This window comes from Aethina tumida, chromosome 1 (assembly GCF_024364675.1).
Source record: "Aethina tumida isolate Nest 87 chromosome 1, icAetTumi1.1, whole genome shotgun sequence".
Classification (NCBI taxonomy): domain Eukaryota; kingdom Metazoa; phylum Arthropoda; class Insecta; order Coleoptera; family Nitidulidae; genus Aethina; species Aethina tumida.
This window is the reverse complement of record NC_065435.1, coordinates 79,735,157-79,761,981: the sequence shown is the minus strand read 5'-3', so window position 1 is coordinate 79,761,981 and position 26,825 is coordinate 79,735,157. Positions and strand designations below refer to the sequence as shown.

The 26,825-nt window shown below is 37.1% G+C and overlaps 1 protein-coding gene across 1 annotated transcript in view; it reads left to right on the top strand.

Moving 5' to 3' along the window:
• Nucleotides 1–1,516: 1,516 nt before the first annotated feature.
• The window catches only part of LOC109598666 (histone-lysine N-methyltransferase MECOM-like), a 35,983-nt gene continuing 10,674 nt past the window's right edge, over nt 1,517–26,825 (top strand). Inside the window, exons 1-2 of the mRNA XM_049961279.1 lie at nt 1,517–1,662; nt 25,106–25,539. Of these exons, the coding sequence (XP_049817236.1) occupies nt 1,623–1,662; nt 25,106–25,539 (474 nt within the window). The 5' untranslated portion in view covers nt 1,517–1,622. The remainder of the gene's footprint in view (nt 1,663–25,105; nt 25,540–26,825) is intronic.

The following is a 26,825-nucleotide window of genomic DNA, read 5'->3' as shown; positions in this document are numbered from 1 at the left end:
GGCACGCGAAATGCGAATAGCTGTGTGTCCAGTTGTATCCGAAAATACGATAACCCAGTGACGGCGTTCAAATGTAAATGTAAATGTAAATGTAAATCAACACTGATATTTCATATAAAAAATATTTTTTAATCCAGGTAGAATTTGATTCTACTCCAGTCTCGCTTCTCAATCAATTAATCGTAATTTCAAGGACCGCGTATCGATTGGTTAATGGTGGTTACCTCAATATAATAAACCCCTCGTGGCTGAAAGCGATTGCCATTAACATGGTAACGAGACCGGAGGCCGACGCGTCGCGACGCCACAACACAAAGCACAAACAAGACAAATCGCAGGATGCGACGTTTCCGCAGGAACTTAGACATGTTAAATGGCAGGAAGACAAGAGGAAGCGGAGACAAATAAATGGCAGTATGATAATCTCACATACAATACCATAAGAAGTCGTATTAGATTTAAATTTACAGACGTTTCCTCGCAATACGTCTACAAAGTACGGTTGTTGGCAATGAATCTTAAGAGCGGTTATTACGCGGCATTAGCCCTAATTAAACCATAAAAGTATGCATGGCAGCGCGTGCACTACACAATACGGCCGCGCAATATCTATAAATTTATCTTTATGTATAAAAGCGTTTTTCGCTGCGGCAACTTGAACGAAGGGGGCGGGAGGGACGCGAGGGGCGGCAGGGACGGCTGGGCGGCATAATGCGTTATGAAATCACGGATATGTGACAAATAACGGTTGACCCGTAAACACCGGGTATAATTTGGTGAGATAGAGGCGCGCGGTCACGCGAACCTCCAGATAACATTGGTGACCGCCGGTTATGACTGATGACCGCCTTCCACGCCCTCTGCCGTGACAAAACTCACGACACACAGTGATCGAAGCCGCACGAAAAATTATTTATTCCGACACGGGCTTAAGGAGTTGTTGTGGATATTGGTCGCGTGATTTTCTCTTCCACAAATTATATATGTACTCCACTCTACTAATCGAGTACGAGTGAAAGAGTACGAGTACGAGAGATATATGGTGGGATACACACTGTATATATATATATATATATATATATTCTGTATGGCCAAAGGGGGTGGCGCGTGGGTGGTAGGGGGAGGTGGGATTTTGTCCCGGGACGGTGGATCCCGGATCGTCCCGGAATATCGACCCCGACCCCCTTACTCTTATCTGGTGGCGTTCCTCGGTTGGCGCGGTGGGCGGCGTCGATGCGCGTTGCCCGGGGGCGCCGCCTCGCGACAGAGACGGACTGCGGGACACCGGACACCGCGAAAAATTACGGCACAGTCGCTTCGCGGCCAACTGATAAAACATGACAGCGCGAGCGGCTCTCTGATTGGTCGCGGCGTCGCCTGAAAAAAAAGGACGAAAGACGTCGCGTCGCGTCGCGATTGTGCACGTTTGTCGCGGGATTGTCGGATTGTCAGTCGACGCTATCATGGGGACGGGTGACGCGCCTTCCACGCTACCACACTGACACGACACCGACGAACTCGGCTACGTACTACGTACTGGTGGGTGATCTTCACGCTGATCGAGCTGATCACGGCTCATCACGATTCATCCCGATACGGAACCACGACAGGCGACAGGTACGATGAGATCGAAATCAATTGCGAGACGTGTCACTGCTCAAGGTATGTATGTATTCATACTTTTTATTCAAATTATTTCCAAATGAATTAATTTAATTTTTAATTTTAATTTAATTAATCTTTTCTTTTTCTTCTTTTCGTTTTTGTTTAATAAATTTCAATTTAATTGTCGAATTGAACGGACAGACAAATTTAAAATTTAATATTCCATGCTAACTATAAATTGTCATTTATATTTTATAGCTTTAGACAGATAAACCCACAATTTCAAATTTTTCATCACATTGTTTCAAGTTTAAATTTTATTGATTTATATGTTTTTTAATAAATTATAATATTAATGTAATTGTTTTTATTTATTTTTCATCAAAACAAATTGTTAACAATTTAACAGTTTAACAGTTAAAAAGTTAAACAAAACAAACACACTAAATAAAATAACCGATTAATTTCGACTGTGAAGAAGAATGTGAATAAAGTTATAGTAAAATAAATGTGTTGTATTGGATGCGTTCCTGCGATAGGCCACGCCTCGAAATGCGCGTCGCATCGTTTTATCTGTCCGACAGTGGGGATAGATAGAGGGTGTGTCTTCCGCTGCTCATCCTGAGCCTATCGCGACGGATTCCTGCAGTGCAGGAACGTAACCTTCCTCGCCAACCGCATACCGCATCCGTTTCGTTGTTTTCGTCACTGCTCAAAAAATCCAAAAATAAACTAATGAAAATGAAATTTTGTTGAAACAATTTTACAACTCAACCAACAGTTGCGTAACAATTGAAACACGGAGACTAAAAACATTTACAAATTAATCTTTATAAGATCGTTGCTCTTTTCAGTTTATGGAGTCGATAAATTATGATTTATGACCCGGATTGTACTGGAAACACATTTTTCATACGTTTTGTCTATTTTTGAGTTTGAGCTAATTTTACAGACAACGGACGGAAGTTTTGTAACTAATTGGATACGAAAAATTACCCATGTATTTGTTATTTGTTTGTTTGTTATTTATGGAAATGTACAATGTACGTTGTACACGTACGTGTCGTTGCGTTTCATGGAAAACTGCTAATTGACATACTGAATCGTAAATTTTTCAACAAAGAACACAACAATAATTAAAAGATAACATAACGATCCAAAAACGTGGTTTATCAAACCTTTTGTTTTACGAATAGTTTCAAATACACTTTATAATAAGTAGAGATTTTACAAATTCGGATTCGGAGGAAACATCGATTGAACCGGAGGATTTGGAGGCGTCGAGGAGGCAGAAAGAAAATCCCGCGAACACGCAATCTGGTCATCGCACGGCACGTAACCGACCGGCCATATTGTTGTCCTTTGTGCGGTGTCGCGACTCGCGATAAGATTGTCCGCTCGCATGTCCGCTGATTTACCGCCCCCCCGCCTTGCCGTCCCCGGCTCATTTCGCCGCCCAAGAAAATGCTCTCCGCAACGTACCAGTGGCGCCGCACCGTTTCGCTACTGCTACTTTATTATCGGTCTGTTGTAAAAACTGGGCCGGTTTATTATTTGCGTTTTGATTTTGGGGCCACTCGAGGCGTATTGTTTATTTTCACGACGTTGATTTTTGTTGAGAACGTCCGTTTGAAAAGAATCCCTGGGCTCATCCGGTACGAACAATCGTGAAGAAAGAATCCGAAAACAATCCGCCCACACAGATTTCCTGTCCGATTGCTTATTTCTATCTATCCTTCGCATTGATACGTAGACAGATACGCATCCTCCGAACCGTTTGTTTTATTCGAACGGTGAATAGACATCCTGCTCTTACAATTATTCTTCTCTTTCCCATTTTACAACAGACAATTGTCACTTTCGGATCGGATTTTGACGGCATTTAATCTAAAATGCTTTTGTCTTCTGCTAAAATAGGTTCATTGAAATCATCAATACAAAAACTGTATGTGTAAAGTAACTCTTGTAAAAAAATATATATTAAGTCAACGACTTCGAATATAATATAGAAATGTAATATAGAAAAAAGGAAAAAAATTTGCAAAAAAGGGTAAATGTATTGGTCGGTCAAATATGCAAAAAGGCAAGAAGAAATAAGAAAGAAAGAACTTTAAGTCGTTAGTCAGCATACAGTAGTGTGAAAGTGTCTTGAACTACAAAGAGTTGATCCAGGGTAATTTTTAATGACCAATCAAAAAATTTGTCGTTGGTAATTATTGTAAACAAGTGATTCACACTTCACACACACTGTTCATAAATATTGCTTAAAACGCACGATGAAATTTCCCTAAGACGTTATAATTTGGGATTGTATGGCAGCTTTAGCATTTGGGTGTATCGGATTTATGACGGTACTGTAAACGCAGTCAAATACCAACAATTTCTTCAGAACAGTCTGAGATAGCCTGTTACAAAATCAAATTGATGTAATTGTTCTTTCTTGGACCTCTAAGACTTGACCTAAATGCCACTGAGAGTGTTGAGTATAAAATGAAACAAGCATTGCAGATATTACTAGATCTTAGGATCTTAGATAAAGGTGTAAAAAATCGTACCTTCTCCAAAATACTAAGTCGCCATTCAAAATTAACCTATAAATAAAACCTAAAATTCTCCTATAAATGTTACGAGAACTCATATATATGATTTTTTGTCTAACAGTGATCAAAAAGAATGGCTACTATCTTTCGAAATCTACATTATTTAGAACAATTACTTTAATATAATATAATAATAATAATATTAAAGTACACTTTTAAAAAAGTGTTATTGTACAATATTTAATTTTACATCAGGAATTGAGTGAATTTAGTGATCGTTATTATACTTCTTATGTAGCTTATTAAAAATAATTGAGGTGTACTATTTGAATTAGAGGCCACTATGCAATTGGTTAATATAATTTTACTTTTTAAATAAATGTTTTATTTCGTTGAGCAAAATTACAGTAACATTTTATATTAGAGTATTTCATTGGTTCGTATAAATTTTAGTCGATTATTTATTGGCGATCTCTTGCTTATTATAAATATTTACATGTTGAATTTACTGCTGGATCAACTGCTTAATAAGTCAATGGTGGCTACTTTTCATAGCTATATTGAACGAGATTCGAACAACGTGGAGAGAATGAATTGAAGACCTGAAAAAAACCGTGCATTCTGCTAAAAATGTGAAAGCCCAATTTCGATTTGCTTAATATAACGGAAATACTTAGTGATTAGTCGAATTTACTGCTGAATCAACTGCTTAATAAGTCAATGGTGATTACTTTTCATAGCTATATTGAACGAGGTTCGTACAACGTGGAGAGAAAGGATTGTAGACCTGAAAAACATACGTGCAGTCTGTTAAAAATGTAAAAACCCAATTTCTATTTGCTTAGTATAACGGAAATATTTAGTGATTAGTCAAATTTACAGCTGAATCAACTGCTTAATAAGTCAATGGTAGCTACTTTTTATAGCTATATTGAAGGGTTAGTACAACATGGAGAGAAAGGATTGTAGACTTGAAAAAAAACCGTACATTCTGCTAAAAATGGAAATATTTAGTAATTAGTCAAAATTTAATTTAATAAAAAATAAACGAGGATCCCAAACAAAAATCTAAAGTTGTGACGGATTTATTAAAAAATGACTATGACATTTAACTTTTTATATAGAATGATCAATACTAGATGTATTATACCACATATGTTATGTATCCATTAACATATCAACGAAAATATTTCTAAACTCAGAATAATTAATATTATCAACATATAAATTTATTTTTTTATTTTATTTCTATTTTGGTGAAACGAATGAAACCAACAAAACACTTTTAAAGCTCTGCTTACAGTCATATCAATGTAACATATTCTATAATCAACGAGCAAGACTAGACAACAGCTGTAAGAAATTAATTCAAAATAAAATTATTCATCGTCGTAACGTAGTTTATTTAATTGTGTATTTTAAACATGGGGTCGGTTTTGACACGTGTCATATAATTATAATAAGCGTGAGGGTTGATTTTTGTTTGTAGTGCGTTCGATTGCAATCATTAGGGTTACGTTTATCTGGGATATTCTTGTGGGAAATTCCGTTGAAATCGACGACTCGCATTAATTCTTTGAGTGTTCAAAATCAATAAGACAAAGAGGCAGGAACTCTTGATCTTACAATACGGTTTGTCCGTTACGGATTTAACTAATTGTAAGTTAAGTTTGTGCTGTTTAAGAACGATGTGAAGAGGTTCTTTTGCCGTTGCTAGCGAGAGAAAAAAGGGGAACATAATGTTGTTGCGCCCATAAAATGTAACAAATCAGTCCGTCACTCGAGTTTCTCTCGTGTTTTGAATCCCGAGACGAGAAACACACACACACACACACACACACACACACACACACACACACAGAATCCGAGTCTTAATGACGACATCGCGAAACCAAACAAAACGATGATTTACGATGTCGGTACTGGAAATAGATCACGAATCGCCAGACAAAATAACATTAGACCAGTTTACGGAGCGTGCTGTTGAAAATCTTGAGTTTCGCGTTTCTGCGATCGGTTTATGATCAATTGTCCGTTGATGTTATCACTAGATTTACGAGGTTTTGTTGCCAATCATTTCTCCTCAATAAAACATCCTATTTATTGATTCCAACAACAGAACAATGAACAATAAACTAATTATCATGAGAAAAACATCATTTCTGAATAAGTTTTTTTATTGCGTCACAACCATAAATTCTAATTTTTATTATTCACAAATTGAACAGATCATTTATAACGCATTTTTTCGAGAAAATATTAAAGCTAGAAGCTAGAGCAAAACAGTATTAGAGTATTATAGTATTTTAGTGTCGAGCCGTGAGAGCTCACATCGATCAGACAAGAGCGGCACTCAGCATCCCGCCGCGAATCAAAATGGGATAAATGATAACTAGCCCGATAACACCCTAAACAGATGCACTTGTCTCGACACCATTAAACATCTAGAGAGACAGAGGTCTTGATTGCGGTTTAATGACAGACATTATCGGTACATTCGTTTATGGGGCCATTCATTTTCGGGGTTAACGAATTATGATCGTGATCGTCCATTAGGGTGTTTTCCTGGACAAGCTGAAACAGCGTCTTCTCCGAACAGCGACCGTTGTAACCGGATCGATCGCAGATTCCTTCGACGGGGTCACTGAAACCAGAGGTCACACAACCAACCTTTAGCTAAGCTCGAATCTGAAACTGCAATCGATGCCCATTTAAGACACATGACACTGTTTTATCATCCGCACAGACATGCTTAATTACTCGAAAATCGATGCATTCGCAAATCATGAGTCGCGATAACTTCGAATTGACCGCTCATTTAGCTCGAACGTTGCATGATAAAACTATCAATCCGTGCCTTCGAATTTACAACAGAAATTGTTTGTCTTACGTAATTTTTCAAGTGCACGCTCGAAGGGTCGTAAAACTGATGTGGAAGCGGTAAATGAACGCACACCGAACACTGCGTTCTTGTGTTTTCGGTAAGCCGCGGTCATATCATCACAAGTGCCACAGACAGATATATTATCCACTTTAATTAACTTCAACTAATGGAATAATGTAAATGTAAACCACTTAAATTTTACTTTTAAAAATGGTGGATGCGTATATGCGCAAATATTGAAAAACTACGTTATTATCAATATTAAAAAATATAATAATTAAATTTAAAATAAGCCCTTAAACTCTTGTATATTTTTTAAGTATACATTGAAGTGAAATAAACTTGAATAAAAAGGCCATGGGACGATAAGAATAATAAATCAGTCCCAGAAAGATATCGGGCTCATAATTTCAGGAAATGTTGGTACCCATAAGATACTTCGATGCTGTAAATTTCAGACTTTTATCTGTTACCGTTTCTGAATAAATCAAAAAATACTGAAAATCAGTAAAAATTGTTATTTTCAACACCTTGTGAATCGATTGATCTGTGTTAAATACTGGATATGTTTTGGGGCATGATGGTAGCTTCTAGGAAAAAAATAATAGCTATATCCGTTCATAAGAACCTTAAATAAACGAAATTATTTTCTTAATTTTGTATGTTAGGATAACGATAAAAATATGAAATTATTTTTGTTTAAATTTCTCATACGATGATATTTCGATGAAATTATGAGCTTAGGAAATTTTTTAAAACGGCATATCACACACAAAAAATTAAAAATCTATTTTTTGCTCAAAAATTGATTTCTTTTTATGGTTTAACACTTAAAATGATAAAATACAGAAAGTTTAATTTCTCTAAAACGTAGTTGAATTATTTAAACAATAATATTTTATACTTCTTTAATCAGTATGGTTAGAAATAAAGTTTATAGGAATGATTACAGTTCATTATATGAAAAACAATTATTTTTATATAAGTGTTCCTATTTCATTTTGTTGTTTTCACTAGTACAGTAATCGCAAAAATTCTGTATTTTATAATAATGATTAGAATTCATTATATGAAAAACAATTACTTTTATATGATATATATATATATATATATATATATATATATATATATAGTATGTATATATATATATATATATATATATATATAGTATGTATATATATATATATATATACTATTTTATTCTGTTGTTTTCATTAGTACAGAAATATCATTTCAATTTTATCATTTCAAGAGTTCAATCATAAAAAGAAATAGATTTTTATTTTTTTTTCAATGTGACGTACCGTTTTAAAAAATTCCCAAAGCTCATAATGTCATCGAAAATTAATTGAGGAATTAAAAAAAGGAATAGTTTCGTATTTTTATCGTTAACGTAACATGGTTAAAATTCAAAATTAAGAAAATAACTTCGTTTTTTTAAAGTTCTTATGAACAGATATAGTTATTTAGATCAATCGATTCACAAGGTGCTGAGAGTAACAATTTTTACTGATTTTGAGGTATTTCTTGATTTATTTCGAAACGGTAACAGATAAAGATTTGACACTTGCAGCATCGAAGTATCTTATGAGTACCGACATTTCCTGAAATTATGTGCCCGAAACCTTTGCGGGACCGATTCGGTATTCTTATTGTCTCATATTCTTTTAATAATAAATAATTGAAATTTATTTTCGAGAAAAATTTTATTTTTCAGGTGAAACAACAAACAAATTTGAGTTATTGTTTCGTGAAAATAGAATTTTAACAAAGAAATTGTTTTATTCATTATCATTAAAAATACAGTATAGAGTTTGATTGAATTACTTTTAGAAAATTACAATAAATCGGTAAATCGGTAAAAGAATGTAAAGGAATCAAAGAGAATAATAATAATGTATGTTTATGTTTACTCGTAACCAGAATGGCTTTAAAGTGTCCGTGTCCGTCACGTTGTTGATGGCGGCGAATCGCAATTTCAAGTTGCGTTTTCGATCGAACTAATAAAAAAGATCGTGCCAACACACAGATGCAGAGAGAGAGTGGATACGTCGGGGCGTCAGCAACAGACCATGGACCCAATTTGTCCCGCTTCGCGTGTCTCGGTTTTTGAATAAAACTCCGCCAATCCAACAGTCAATACAAAGTTTATAAAGTGACCGCCGCCTCGTCGATCCCGAGGACGGGCGAAACGGCAAACGTTGCGGGGGAGAGACAGTTCAATGTTTCAATGTGCATGTGGGACCCGAAGTTGCGCTTTGTGTCCCGTTCCTGTGTCCGGTTCGCTGTTTGTGACAGAAGCGAATTTGACCGCAACGCTTTCAACTTTATACGGCCACTAACAATGTTACATGTTCGATATTCTCTATTTCTCTCGCACTCCAGTTCAAATTCATCCGAAAATCGCAAGCTCCGATTTTCATATTTCGCCATTGTTAAACTCGAACCGACAATTTGATTTTATGCATTGCCAGATATTGATAAATGTTGTCAGCGGCTGCACCACATTATTGAACCACTTAATATTTAATCCTACCACTAATTATTAACATAAACGTAAAAATGAGCCAAATTTCAAAGTCTTCTTTTTCCTCTGTTAATTCTCGTAACCAAGAGGGAAGACCGCAATGACAATCGACTAATTAAACGTGTTGATAAACGAGTTTGCATCTCATTGTAAACAGTTTCCGACGTCTAAGGTTTCCTTCGTTTCAAAGCTGTTCATTGATTCCATTGTGGAACATTAATTGCTTAATGGAAATTGCAAGTGATTCACGCTACCCAAAGGTACACGGTTCGATCCAATTTTCCGTTCGTAGGTTTACTTATTATTTATTTTGAAACTTAAAATAATTAATTTGTTACTTGTGCGTGTTTATTAAACACATAAAAAATCCAAAGCCCAATTAAAGAATGCCATAATTTCAGTTTTCAGCAATTAACGATTATCTCTGAATATCTCGGCAACTGCGCCGACGATCAGTGACGCCGTTTGACAAAATGCGTTCCCTAAACTGACTGCCGAACAATTAGCAAAGACATAAACATTAAAATTTAATTTTCCTTCAACTCGCGCCTTTAATTTTTGTCATTATGCCCACTTTATTCATTGCCACCACCGCCACCCTTGAACGTCATAACTTACGCAAGTTAATAAAAAGAACAGGGCGTTGCGTGCCGATAAAATTAAGAAACACTCAAAACTCTGCATTAAAATACGAGACACATAATTGGCCGTATCTTCCGACCCGATTTTAATTAGCGACGACGCCAGCTTGTCACAATACGAGACGTCGATTGTTTTAATCACTGAATCGTCTTAATTCCGTCACTTCGAATGCGGGGGCTGGCACAAGACGTACTAATTGCTCCATCCTTTTCTCCGTCTTTTCGTTCCTTAATTACGTACCTCTCGGCAGATTATATGAATGATTTTGTAAAAACTCTCGATAGCTGTTGCTGTTGGCACAAGTCACGTTTCGTCATGTAAAATTCAATTATCTCAGGCAAAGCCACATAAATTAACCATCAGACATCCCGTGAAAATTGCCGCCTCTCTTATCAGACCGGAGACGAGGGGTATTATTCATCTGTTTCGCGCGGTTGTCACGGAAACCAGAACAATCGGAACCTTTATTGAGGGACATTTGTCTCGACGCAAAACTTTCCAACTTGTCAAAGTAAGTTTTGTAAAACTCTTGAATTTTTTCCCTCTTCGCTGCCGTCGATTCTCCCCAGCGATCAATTTTCATAATTTATGTGCGTGTATTATTAAAATATGCATGTGATTCTGCTTCTCCATTGAAAATTTTCAAAAATATAATATCAAGTTAATAATTTGTGTGTCAATATTAAGGCGTCGTAACGCTCATTTATCTTGAAAAAAGTGTACGTTTAAACATCCATATGATTGTCAGTTATGCAGTATGTTTGATAAAAGTAGTAATATTTGAAAAATATTTAAGGGTCAATAGCAGACATTTAGTATCTAGTAGCATATCCATTATTTTTAATAACTTGTAACTGATTTTGAACTTCTTCGTAAAGTTCATTCAAATTTTACCGGTTTCAAAGGATTTCAACAGGATTGAGGTCTGGGCTTTGTGCTGGCCAAGACATTACGCGTACTCCTTGAGAAGCGGACTATTTTTTAACTAACTTAGACTTGTGTTTCGGATCGTTGTCGTGCTGGAAGGTTCACCTTAAACTCATGTTATCTTGGGCAAGTGGAAGCATATGATTCTACAGATTGTCACGTTAAACAAAACGATCCGTTATCTCGTCTAACTTAATCAGTGGGCCCATGTCGAACACAGAAAAACATCCCCAAACCATAATACCTCCTGCACCATGCTTTACAGTGGGTCTAGTGTACTTGGAATTATACTTTTCATTAATTGGCCCTCTCGCCTACGAAATGTCATCAGATTTGAATAATTGGAAACTCCTTCTATTCTGAATTCCTTCTGTAAAAATTGTAAATCGCTTTTCACCATTCCGGAACTTTTTTACAATTTCTAAGCATTTTTAGCTTTAAGGAAAGATGTCCGTATATAAATTGAGGTACCTAATAATTATAAAATTAAAATAATTTAAATTAATAAAATGATTATGTTTTTTAATTTGTTGCTCTTCATATGGGCGATAGTGAAAGTGTTAACGAAGTGGCCAGTTTATGAAAGTTCCGGCTGAGAAAAACATCTGCTGATTGACCGATCGTTTGACGTCCGAGACGTCTCGCATGTTTACTGATTCTATCCATTGCACTTGTGTCCCGTGTAAAAGAGTCAGACAATTATAGTTGACATCGACAATATGTGTAGGGGTTGTAAAACCACCCCAAAAGTGTTCGCGCAACGCTGCACATCCTCAATAAGATGTTTAATAGCTGATCATCGCATGTGTTTCTGATAAATGAACTTCACGAACACATGGCCTCATCCCTCTCCATCCCCCTCCATCTCCCTTCTTAACATATTAATAACATCAAAATTATGCGCGATTTGGCAGCGTGGCGCAATAAGAATATTGTCCCCGTCACGTGATGGCGTGTCCAAGTCTCGTTGCCGTCTTGAAGAACTAATTACGAACTTGGCAATCCCCGCTAATTTAATATCTTTCGGTTCGGGCTTGTTTATTGTTGGCTTTATATTATTGGGGGTATCGAGTGCTTAATGGAGCTTAATGTGAACTCGACGATTAAACTTTAATTCAACGTCACGTTACAAATGACAATAAACTCATCAAACTAATAAACTCATCAAAACGACGACGATGATACGACCATCGTCACCCCCTATAAAAAACATCGAATTATCCAACAAAACGGCGTGGAATCACGTAATTCGGAGGGTCATTAACGATGAATATACGGGGTAAAATCGAATCAGAGTTCCGTTGACGCGTGTAAAGTCATCGGTTTGTGTTTGGGTAGCGATTTCTATTGTGTACTTCACAGGCCAGGTGTACACGAAAACCCTAATAGAGATGTTAGATAAAATGGGATCATCCTCTCGCACCCTCGTGTCCTCCTCTTTGTGCCACCCTTCACCGTACGTGTTAACTTTTAATTTATTATTATATTTGCAAAGAAAACAACAGATTAACGTTTGTGGAAATGTGGCGGCCGCGAGTTTTTAAAAGGTAACACGATAGTTGTGTTAAAGGAACAAAAACACGTGTGAATCCCACCTAGAAATGATTTTTGTAACACGAGAATTCGAACTGATCGTAAACATCGATTTTTATTGCGACCGATGTGTTTACACAAGTTGCGCCGAAATTTGTCATGGACGTTGAGTTATATTCCGTGAAACGTTCTCTCAAGATCGGGCCAAGCGCGGTGTCTTGGATCGCATTTTACGGAACTCGAAAATTAATTAGTTTTGGATCAATAAAAAGTTCGGGTTTCGAGATGTTAATGGGACATAATTTGGTCCGTTGGACCGTTGGACCGTTGGACTGTTGGACCGTTCCAGAACCACTAATAGTGGTGAGTAAAAAAAAAAAAAAAGAAAGAAAGAGAAGAAAAACGATTTGAACGGATTCAATTAAAATGTCAGTGGATCGTCGAGCATAGGGTTGAAGGTAAAAGAGTAAAGCATCGTTTACAGTTGATTTGGAGGGAAACACCGAGACAGACAGGAGAGGATAAGAACAGTGCCGGAAATGGGACTGCCAGGATACCGGAAGACTTGGCGGAAATCGCTGCTCGTCGACGTGCACGCGTGCCAACATTTCAGACAATGAATGGGAAATAACTTTTTGTGCGGAATCGTATTACGAATGGCATATGCTTCTAAAGACGATCACCTTTGCCGTTATTCAAATGAATTATTCCACACACAATAAAGACTAGATCAAAGTGGATTGTTATGTGGGGGGTGCAGGGGGTAGTTAGTAAACGAACGATCCGTGAGGGAGAATCGAGCCACTCCAACGGTAATCAGCAGTTACGGGTTGTTAGACACTTCCCATCACGAAACGTCAATTGCTAATTCGGGACGATTGCAGAGTTGTTTTATCTATAGTCGGGACGGGATCGATTTTCGTGGGACGGGAACCGCCCAACACGAGAACCAGACATTAACACTCATATTTTCATACGTATACTACCACATTATCCACATTATTATACCCTTCTACTGTCTTATACGTAAACTACTAAAATCTGCTTCATTTTAAAAGCAAAAAAACATTTCTGACAACACATCAATATTTATACAGGGTCTAGCACCAAACACCCTATCCTAATCTGAGCCTACATACAGACAACAACTTAATCCTTCCCATTTCAACCCTCCTAAAATCATATTTCTGTCTCTGTTACGGTTCCTCTGTGCCTCATGGGCAGATGTCACATGTGCCGAAATGACGCGTGCTGCCCTTAAACGATGTCTATTAAGGTTACCATTATATAGGGGATGATCGACCAGATGGTTTTTCATGTGGTACACTTTAAATTAAGTTGAAGGTACCAATGAGTAAATGGGAAGATTACACGGCAAATTATCAATGAATGCAGCGTGAACGAGATTATATAGAGAAATAGAATAAATTATTGTGCTACTGCATACAAAGACCGGTCATTTTTTTCATGTAACTAGAATTTTTCATCTCACCATTATATCATATCATATCATATCATATCATATCATCAATTTGAAAACGCAAACGCAAACGACATGTCGAATAATGGGGCTAATTCAAACGTCTCCCATTAAAAAGCCAGCGATTGTCCGACGCTCCTGACCGAAACGCGCCTTACGCGCCTTAATAGCCCCCTTAATCCCCCACAAAGTGCTTTAAAGTCGTGACCGATCCCGCGACACGGAATGTCGAGGGTGTGTTCTGCTTCCCGAACGAATATCCATCAAACAATTCCGAAATGTGTGTGTGAAATGACGGGAAACAAAGTCCGGGGTGGACGGGAGGTCGCGTGGCGCTCCATCCCAAATTACCGCCGCGTCCAAATTATCCCACATCCTCCGTGAAAAATCGAGAGGCGACGGGCGGACGAACACAGAAAGCGACTTAAAAGGTATCACGGTCCGTGTGATGGAGGAGGGAAGGAAATATCGGTTTTTCGAGGGCGAGAAAACACTTTGTGGTCGTCAAGTTGTTTGAGCCAACTTAATCCAATCTGATTGGGATGATTATTTATTTCACTGACGAACATACAACAATATGTTCATTATTATTATGATTATTATTAGACAAATAAAAATTTGTCAGTTAAGAAAAGAAACAAACGTGTCTCTCTCCAAGTTCTTTATAGAAAGTTTCATTCTAGCGATAATAATAATATTTATACATGTCACAGTGATTCACTTGATTCCTTAATACAAAGTTGTTCCCTCGCTCGCCCCACAAAAGGAACCGTGCGGCGCACTTAATAATACATTAACAGTACGAAGTAACGAATTTTTCATTCTTAACGTCGAAAGAACCATGGTACAGTCCCTGGGAATAACCGGCCAATATATAATTAATAAAACCGATATTATTGCGACCCCATCGAGAAAAAGTCGTTGCGATGAGACTTGACGACGTCGCAACAAAACGATCGATGAATAAATTAATATTAATATCGATAATTCAGATAGAGAAATGTTTCGATAACCGTTCGACCCAAATCAAGGGCGTGAATGTATGTATAATTTATACCGGGGTTCTAAACACCGTGCGAATCGATCCCGTTATGTAATCCACATACGTAAGTTATAAGGCTAAATAAAACATGACTAATTAATAAACAAACCGAGATTATAAACAATAATTAAAAGCGGAGCCAAGCCAAGCGAGTCAAGTAATAATAAAAGTAGTGATTCCCGAGGGATAGGAACAAACGAGCATCGTCACAAGAGTAATGATAAGAAGGCTATTAAAACAAAAGGCAGTGTAGCTTTTTAGATAACGGAGTGTGGGAAAAAGAACGTTCGCCGCGCTTTTATCGCATTTACCGAGTGGTGCACTTGTCACATGTCGCGTCTTCGAGATTCGCCGTGTCAGTGTTTGACAGTTTAATTTGGTTTTCGGTCACGCGAACACCGAATAGTGGAGTGAACAGTCTAGGAATCGCCGCGAAAAAGACGGACGTACGAGTGATAGATAGTAAGTAAAATAAATTCATTCTCATTCATTAATTTAGGGTACGAGCTTAATCCCCGAATGAAAACCGCGAATGAAACCAATTAAGTCGCAATTACCGTTTTGCACCCCCATATTGCAGGGAGCCGAAAACGAAAACCACTCGTGCGACCATCTGCACATAAACCGGGACCGCGTGTCCCGTTTTTCCCGGCACAAAAACGACGTTCATTTGTCCGCCGTTTTGCAGAAGGACACTTGATGAGTGGCACTCACTCAGCGTCTAAACCGTCTCGTTGCTAAACTCTAGTGGATTGTTAATAATTGGGGGCGTACGTGCAATCCGGTTCCTTGTAATTGTTCCTATAACGGATATAATGCCATTTATTTATTTATTATTAATTGATTGATTTCGATGGGTCAGTTTGTGCGAATGTGGAAATAATAATATAATAACAATAATGACAATATTCTCTCCCAGACAGTGTTCGCAAAATGTTTTGCGTCGATTCTGGTAGCAAATGGATCGTAAATCTCGCGTCCGGTCATAACTATTGATCAGTTCGATTTGTGGAACGTGACTTTCACGATATTCTCGGACAGAGCGACGTTTGCACTGCGTTGTTCTAACGAGCTTGCTTTTACTGTTTGTATTTCTGTTTTTGCGACTAAAACCTACACTCAACACTCGTAAAGAGGTCCGATCCCCGTTCTTAGTTTTAACATAATCCGGGCCACGTTATCTCCCTAACTCAGTTCCTGACTAAATAGTCAGGAGTTATCAGGAAATGCCGGGATTTGTGGAGAAGCCAATTAGCGTTTCCCGCCAAACCGTCAACACACACATTTCTTCCTTTTGATACGACCACCGATTTATCTGTGACATTTAATTAAATTTGTGTTTCAACGTTCAGAAAACCGCAAGACATGAATGTAATCTGTGTATCCGTTAAAACTGATCCGAGAACAGGAAATGGTTAAATAATAGGATAACCCCAAATTTTAACAGGCGATAATGGACCAGAATATGTTTTTCATTTTCAAACGCCCACCGCTAAAAATTACACCATCAAGGCCGCAACTAAATTCACAATTCTTTTTTATTCTATATTTATATATACATATTTACACGGTGTCATCGAAACAGTTTTTGAATTTCACGCCGTATAATTTATGATCGAATCACATTTTCTAATCACATCATGTGTGTGTGTGTGACATCATTATAATGGAAATGGTTTTTCTAATGGTATATGTAATTTATTATAAAAATATGCTTTAATAAACGTTTTATTTATGGATTAAAAAGAAGAACTTTGTCTAACATTTGTAAAATTTTCTTGATTTATATCTGTAATATGTTACATTACACTGTAAAAACACGATTATTATTCTGAACTGTATTTATAAGTGTCAACAAATTAAAAATCATTTTAATAATAGAACAATTCTTTTTAATTTAAATTAATTTTATAATTAATAAGTGCATAAATATTTTGTACCTCAATTTATATGCGGATATCTTTATTTCCATAGTTTTTATACAACATTTGATTTCGAGCAGGGTTCATAAGTAAAGCAACCAAACATTCATTACATTCAATACAATTGATTGTATAATTTATTTTTGTGTCCGACATCGTTCCTTAAAGCTAAAAATGTGTGTGTGTTGTGTCCATTTATAGATACAAATTAAACAACACATTGTAGAAAAGTTCCGTAATGGTGAAAAGCAGAGGAAAATGATAGTAGATTTAAAGGGAGGAATATACTTGAAGGAGTTCCGAAACGTGGTAGAAAACGAAAGACTTGAGAGCTTTGGATATGAAAACGAAGCGTAAAAGGAGCTGGTCTCAGAGGACCAATTAATGAAAGGTATATTCCCAAGTACACCCATAGTGACCCACTGTGAAATGGATTGTTTTGTTTATCGTGACATTCTGTAGAATCCTATGCTTCCATTTGCCGAAGGTGACATGAGTTTACGGTGAACTTTCCAGCACGACAACGATCTGAAACACACGTCTAAGTTAGTAAAAGAATGGTTCGCTTCTCAAGGAGTACGTGCCATGCCTTGGCCAGAACAAAACCCTGATCTCAATCCAGTGGAAACCTTTGAGAAACAATTGATCAAAAAATCCATACAAAAAGACTGTCAAAATTTGAATGAAATCTACGAAGAAGTTCAAAATCACTCGAAAGAAATTTCGAACGATTATATTGAAAAGCTATTAAGTTCAACGAAGAAAAGGTGTTTAAAAGTTACTAAATGTACCTTACGTACGTAAGGTTGTTATATTTTAAAGTTGCTCTACTTTTCACCCTTTTTCAAATATTAATAAATACCTAATTAAATTCACTATATAAACAATTATATTGCTGTATTGGTTTTATTTTTTATTACAAACTGCATAACAAACAATAACATAAATAAATTTTAAATGTACAATCTGTGAATGTGAATGTGAATGTGAATGTGAATGTGAATGTGAATGTGAATGTGAATGTATAGAATGAATAGTTATTTTTTCTCCATCACTAACACTAATTAATAATAGTTAAATGTGCGAAAAATTTGAGGGCAGCGAGTCTATCGCAACAGCCAGAGTGATGGCTGTGTGTGTGTGGAGTGTGTGCAGCGCCTTCGGGCGCCAGATCACAGTATGATACGTTGGCAATATGGTCCGCGTTTGCACAGCGTGAATAAATGATGCGATCCAAATTAGATTTTGTGTATCGCGGCCTCCCGATTCAATATTGTGCGGAACGCAGATTTCGACGTTAATTAAATTCGGGCCGGTTGTCTGTTTGAGTTCGGGGTTGCGGGTCAACAGGCCGCGGGCTACACAAGCGGTTTTAGGACAATGCAAGCGGCCATCCTTTTCGCCCCCTCACTTTTGTTATTGTGTCAGTTTCGCAACAATAACTGTTTCTTCCTGCACTAGAAAACTTTTCGTTCAGCGAATTCGTTTCGTTTAAATATGAGTTCACGGAGAAGAGTGATTTAAGAGTGAGTTTCAGTTAAACAGTTAAAGATTGATTGGTTGATCCCCCCTTGGAAAAAGTCGAAGGCAAACAATGCATGAAGAAGTAAATCTCTTAGCGATTTTATTAAACATATGTCGGTGTTCTTTTTCGCATTTGGCCCCGGAGGGCCGTTCGTTATCTTTTTGCGAGTGTCTGTCAGTGTGGAGGAGGGCGCGCGAAAACTGCGATCGCTTATTATGATAGCGCTAATGGATTTGTATCATTTGTCTCTCCGTTTGACGTTTCGGGGGTTCGGAATGTCTGTCGGACTGTTATTATGCCGTCCACCTCTGAGGATGTTGCGAACCTTGTTTACAATTCAATTAGGTACTTTTACCCCCGCGCTACAAGTCGAAAGTGACGGGACGGGAAATATTTATTTAAATTATTCGCGGGATAAATAACCCCTTTAAATTTTGTGTGATGATATTAAATGACAAAAACAATTTTGAATTTCGTCGCCTTAAATTGACGCGATAAATCTCACTTTGGACCGATGTGTAAAATGTTAGAATGACACATTCTAAATGCGGCCATAAATAATGCAAACGTTCATATGACTCTAATAAACACATGCAAAAACATAGTGATAACCCCATTTACTTTTTTCCCGGTTAGGGGGAGAAATTTCACGCTATCCCTGTCTCGTTCGTTGTGTTTGCGGCGATGTTTCTTTGTTTCCTAAATCCCGGGGATAAATCAGGGTTTGGACAAGGACTGACTACGTTTAGGGTCAGGTACAATAAGGTCGACATTATTGTTATATATCGTTTTTTAAGAGGTGCAAGAGGTGCAGGAGGTGTTTTCATTACATCCAAAATTTACATTTCAAAAACTCGACGTGCATCCTTGACTCTTTTTCAATCGGAATCCACGGAAACATGATAGTTTTTAAATTAAAATAATTTTTTTCGAGTTTGGGAACCGTGGTTGTGCGTGTCCCTTGTGCACTCGTCAATTCAGACTAATATTTCCGTTGTCCGCGAGGATCACTCGAAAAGTCCTAATGCAATCAAAGAATCGTTCGAATCAGCGATATGAATCGTGAAGTGCCATTATCGCCCATTATCGCCCATTATCGCCCTCGGTACGATACTCGAAACTACGACGAAAAAACAGAGGCTGAAAACATTCCAAACATCTGCGCGTGTATCGTTCTCAAATCCGAATCTCTATTTATGTTTCATTGAATTACAACAATCGTCGGATGAATTAGTTCCGATTTGTTTCATACGTTTTTGTTTCAGATCGGCCAAACGAACGAATAGTGCAGATGTTTCATTAACAAATCATCCGCTCGGTTCATAGTGAAATTTTCATGAAAAAAAACGTGAATGAAAAGCTCTGATGTACCTCCGCCCCCGGAAAAAGATGACGGGCAGTCGTCAGTAGCAGAAGCCGTCGCCGCAGAGATTTCATAATTATAAAATCGGCGGGACGCCACGGGAGAAGGCACGTGAGAAAATGGCCCGCCATAAATCCAATTTAATATTAAAATGGGAGCTTTGAAGGCGGCTGCGAGATATTCGCACTCGACTTTCCAATTTTCCCTGCTCTAATACAAAAGCGCGCCACTTTGACTGTCACTTGCCGGTGTTTGTGTGTCTCTCGATTTTTCGCGCCCCCGCATTATTCCCTCGTAATTACGACAGACACCGCTCGCTCCGTTTTTCAATCTCTTCACGCAACCGACAACTGAATTGTCCCGTCGTTGCGGATTGATAAATGCGTTCGAAATTGACCCCAATCGACCTTCTTTTCTTTCCAACATTTCAAAATTCATCTACCTATAATTGTCAGTCATCGCGGCTTCACGCCTCTTCGACCCCTTCCAGATGGTAATCCTTTTAAAATCGTACCTCGTACCGTACGCTTACATTTTTTAGTTAAATCTGAATTTCACACGGTCAAAGGTCGAAAGGGGTTGAAATTTGCCATTTCACTCTTTTTTCCTCGTTAAGATTGTACAAATACGGAAACAACCACCGTGAAACCGCTTTTAAATAATTGAATAATTCAATAATGGGATGGATAGGGGTGAGTAGGAACCCTTTGCGAAGATGTTACGGAAGCAGGTAGTTACTGAAATTTTACAGGTAAATTTGTTACCGTTTTTACCCCTTCGCGACAAAAACCGACCAATTGTCATCTCGAAACGGTTAAATTAAGATTGTATTGTATAATAGTTTTCAATAAAAACTAGATTTTTTAGTAACAACTACATATAAGGAAATCAGGTAATATTTTCAAGATGTCCGTTTACATGTAAATTCTCTCGGAATTTTTGGGGTTGAACTATGAAGTTGTGAGAAAACAACTTGTTCTTAATCTAAACTGTATTATAATTGTACTTTGCACAATTTAATATATTTAATATCTTAGAAATAAAAAAAGATAATTTAAATATTGAATAATATGAATTAAAATTTAATTAATCATTAGTTAGCAGTAGAAAAAATGAATATTTTAACGAGGTACACTTTTGTTAAATTTATTTATTTACATTTTTGGTAGTTTAGGAATAAAATTTTAAATTGATATTATAAAATTATTAGGTTCTGTACAAAAAAGAATATAGAAAAATATAGAATTATTGGGGTTGAAATTATTATAAAATTATTATTAGTTATTATTAAACATCATAAATTTTTTGATACATTTAAGATATTTTGAATAATTTAAAAATTAAATTATTTAATTTAAATAAGATTTTGTGGAACAAAAAAAATGTGGAATTTTCCCTTTAGCAATATTTCGATTCTGATGATAATTCATGTTGGAGTGATTGATTTCGACAAGATAAAGATAAATCAGTCTCTTTTAAATAAAACCTGTACAAAAGATTAGAAAATCGTTAAACCCGATGATGTCAATCCATTCACTAGTTCTGGAAAGGAGTAAAAAATGTGAAAAGAAAAATATAGAATTATTGGGGTTGAAATTATTATAAAACTATTATTTGTTATTATTAAACATCATGAATTTTATATATATATATATATATATATATATATATATATATATATATATATATATATATATATATATATATATTTAAGATATTTTAAATAATTTAAAAATTAAATTATTTAATTTAAATAAGATTTTGTGGTACAAAAAATGTAGAATTTTCTCTTTAGCAATATTTTGATTCTGATGATAATTTAAGTTGGAGTGATTGGTTTCGATAAGATAAAGATAAATCAGTTTCTTTTAAATAAAACCTGTAAAAAAGATTAGAAAATCGTTAAATCCGATGATGTCAATCCATTCACAGTCGTTCTGGAAAGGAATAAAAAATGATCATTACGAAAAGCTTTTTGAATGCACCACGAGAACGATGCATCCTAAAACCGACCCCACCGGATAATTTACGTCCGTCGAAAGTGGTCGAAACGTGCGATTGCGATCTGGAAAACCGTTTTCTCAGTTCGAAAATGACCGAATTTAAATGCAATGGACCCTCGATTTTAAAGCGCATTTAGATAAGACATGGCCATCCATTTCGCGTTCTCCCATTGTCCGCGGACAGAACGAGAGAACGAGAAATGCGATTCAAAGAGGAAAAGAAAAATGAACTGATACCGACACACCAACGTATGTCACTTGGAAATCGAACGTTCTCCTTCAAACATTTCAACATACATTTCTGAAGATCCGTCATGGACGAAGCGAGTGCATTATTGAAACGGGGTCAATGGGGTCGAATCGAACAAAGGAGTTCGATGGTGATAAAAATGCGAAAAGTCGGTTGACTAATGGGCCCTTGCGTTCCTCCACGAGACATCAATACCGCAAACAAAAAGCCAAGACGCAAGCGGAAGAGGAGAAGAGAAAAAAAGCGAAAACGCAGTGGCTCAGCGTGAGGGCACTTGAGGGATCGGGGAATCGGGGAATCGGGCGCGTTATTAGCGAGTCCGTGCGGCCCTCCCTCCAAGCCACGGACTGCGTTTGTGCGAAAGGTGCGCGGAAGTCCTTTCAATTCGCCGCCGAAGGAGAACGGAACGGGAACCCAGATCCGATCGAGCCGGGACGACGGCGAACAATGTTGATGGCTTGTAAGGATTTTACAATTCGAGACCTCGGGGGGTGCGCAACCACTCATTATGTCCTGATGTTTAACGAACTTTTTCTTACCGTGCAATTGTACTCCGTTTGTCATGATAGAAGTCGAGATGTCGAGATTACCTACGAGATTTGGAAGTAACCTTTGATTTTACGCCCATTCCTCCTCACATTACAAACATCCGTTGAGATGGTTTCTTTATTGAACTTTTAAATAACGTACCTTTCCTAATTAATGTGCGCATAAAAACTGTTTTAAAATTACACGGTTAATATTATATAAATTTTATACATATAAAAAAAACATAAAAAACTCCACTAAAACAAAGAGATCTTTGCTTAATTAATATTTTAATTTTACTGAACTGAAAGAGAGACTAATACTAATACTGTACTAATCAATAAAGTGGACTTTATTCCTTAATTAATATTATAGCTTGGTAGAAAAAAAAATAAAACCTGAAAACCTTTAGATATGGTGTAAAAGAGGGAAAGAGTGAGAGGGAGAAACCGAGATCAGACACCCCGAATCTAGTCAGATTCCTCGGATTCCGTGTTCGTATGGTGGGGGTTGTTGGATTCCTGTGGGAAACGCCGACGGGTTAGAAGGCTCCGCCTCCGATGCCACGCCTCTCGTCGAAGGAAGTCCCGCATCCAGGATCATCCTGGGATCAGTTTCGAATTGAAGATCTTGGTGTATGCACGTCGCTCCATCACGCACGCACCGGATCCCGATCATTAACACTTTTTTCATTTGGTGATACTTCCGCCTTGTGATAAGCGCTAATTTGTGTACGATTGCGGTTGGATATTTTTTCGTGGACTTGTGGTGGCTCGAATAACAGACGAATTTTATTGTTTTATGGTCAGACGAACAATGACAGGTATGGGATTTATTGAATATTTGTATCTGTATTTGTATCGATCGGTTGTGAATAGATCAACAATAATCGTTGTCTCTATCTCTCTGGTCACATTTAAAATAGTAATCTCGATTATTGAAGCATAATATTATTCTTGAACTTGTTGAATTTATTCGTTATTTGATTGAATTGATTAACGATTTCCAAAATTATATTTAGTAATTATTGTACATTATTATACGTATCTTCTTTACTCAATCTATAAATAATCATTTCTGAAATAATTCTGAAACGTAATTTTGAACATTGATTTGATTGATTAAATGAGGATTTTATTCGTTTGCGTAATTGGATGCAGGAAATCCTAGCAATCGGAATAGGAAGGAATTTATTTATCTGAACCTTGAGTCAACCAGTCAACCACCAACCGCACTGACCGCACGATATTCTTTTTTATTTAATTACATTTCCAATTTTCCATTCTTATCTAATCTGACATGTATACAATTTCTAGTATTTCTAATACGAATATGTCTATTGCGTTCCGTAATTTTTAAACGCTTCCAATACCAATTAATGGTAGATGGAAAATTGTTCCGAGAACGCGACTTGTTCTTGTCTTGTCCAGGAAAAGAAAAAAGGATACGTGCCTATCGTACACGGCGAAAAATTCAACACGCATACGTAAATTCGTCGCGAGATTCACACACATTGTCTCCGCACTGACGAAAAGACGATACTCCGCTTTTGTGTTTACTTCAAGGAAATTTCTCGGACAATTATTCGTGTCGTATTTATTTAGAGGAGTTTTAGACACGGTTTTGCGCCACCAACAGACAGGAAACGAGACAGTCGGACCATCAGACAATCAGGCAATCAGACAATCAAACAATTAGACAATCATACGTTTAAAACAATCGGACTCGTAAAATATATAAATATAAACATAAATATAATTCGCAATGATAACGATTGAGAATATAATGTTACTTACTACTGGAAATTTATATCTTGTTAATATTTTAACTTAATTTTATCAATTATTATTTATGGAATCATTTATATTGATAGATAATAGATCTATGATGTTTTGTGATGATATTAATATAATAACATGTCTGGCGTATTTGTTACAATTTTTCACAAGGTCTTTCAAATAATATCCGACACAAAATTGTATTTATTGACCACCGATCGTCCCCCTCAATAAAATGAGCCTATTGACAAAACAAAAACAGATAAACAGTCGCTCAAACATCACAAACGACTTTATCCCATTCGATCTGTTTGAAGTCGTTTTCTCACACATCCGCGAATTGCCCCAAAACCCAAAAGATTGTTGACGAACAGGTGTTTGTGCTGCGTCCAATTTGCGAACCGACACGGATAATGCGATAGATAAAAACAGTTCGATGGCCGGCACCGAAAAGAGAATCGGAGGAAAGTTGCGTTTGTCTAGGATTAGAACGCGACAGCGTTGTGTCGGAGATTGGACACCAGATTAATAATCCGTGTTTGTTTTCTTGTTGTAGAAGGTAGCGAGGATGAAATAGACGTGTCCCGAGAGAATTTGGGCGATTCCATGGATGGTAAAATGGTGCCGCCACAGTTCGACGCCTCCATGGAACAGTACAACAACAATCTGCCGCAGCGGGACGAGACGATCGTGCCCAATTCGACGAAGCTGAGCCTCAAACCCGAACGGGAGTTGCTGGAGAAAACGGTCGAGGAGAACTTCAAGTATTTTCACGAGAAGCAAATTCTGAACATGGCCGAACAAGTTAACAGTCTTAAGATTTATATGAAGGCGCGGGAGATCGTGGCAGGTACTGCTGCGGTTCCGGCCGAGATTGATCTGCGTGATTCGGGAGTTTTCGCCAAGTTCAACATCTCCAGAGGCACGAGGTACGGTCCGTTCCAGGGGAAATGGGCGGAAGTACCGCAGGACAGCCGATTCGCGTTCGAGGTGAGTTTTATTTTGTAGTGGATGCGTGCACTTTCATCCGGTGCGGATTATCTATTCGAATTCTCACGCACGGGGGAAACAGAAATTCAATTAAACGCCACAATACATAAGACAACCCTCCGCATTTTCATTTCCGAATATACGGAAGATTCGGGCATTGTGTGAATCGAAACCGAGATTAGTGATTCGCAGTGAAAGCACAGAAAAGGGGTTTTCGTGCTTTCGTGTCAATCATTTCAACACCTGGAATTGATGGTGTCAATAACAACCCCAATGCATTAAATTTTCGGGCACAAAGAGACGGGGGGATTATTAATGGATGTTTGATGCAAAATTCTTTTTATTTATCTTGATCTAAAATTATTACGTTACCAAATAAAGATTGTAAGCCTTGTCTTATCAGGAGCTTCAATTCGAGCAGTTTATTGATAAAAATTTTTAATGAATGATGTACAGGCGACATCAATAAAAAGTATAAATATGTATTATTGTTAAGTGGTTATATAAATTTTTAGATAAGGTTTACTAAGAGCTTTGTGCTCAGTTTTCACTCTTAGTTTTCGAACATTTCAAAAAGAAATTTTGTGGTTTTGTGGTGGTGTATTCGTTTTATTTGTTTTATTTGTTAGGAGATTTACTTAATTCCAACGTAAATATCGGGACAGATGGTGCAGTTTTCGGGGGCGCAATAACATTTGTTCGCACCACCATAAAGGTCAGAAACATATTGTTTCATTCTGATTTATTCGATCGCCGATAATATCGGGATTAAATAAATGTAGTTCTGGGACGTGACCGGCCACTTATTGTCCGGACTTTTGTCGGGGAAAATCGTTACGTACATTCTCATGCACAGATTCTGACTTGTGACGTGTTTGTGACAGGTTTTGTACGTCCCAATTATACTAGAATGGACGAATATGAACTGTCCCATTGTCGTAATGACCTCGCCGTGTCCACTCGCAAATTTCGGGTCACGGACCGTAACAATCGGGGGAAATATCTTGTTTTGTTACGAAGCCAGATTTTTTTCTTAAGTGTCAATCAAAATTTAGCATCCCTACATGTTTCAATCTTTCAAAGACATCGTTCACAATACGTTAAAGAATTATTGAAATCTCACGACACTAGCCTGAGCTTAGTTGTAAATTTGCGATAAAACGAGATATGATAAGATATGATAATTTGACAATTTTTTGATCACACACACAAAATATATTTATAATTACCATTTCGGTAAAAAAAAAACACGATATAAAAAGGGATCCGAAACCATGATCATAAAA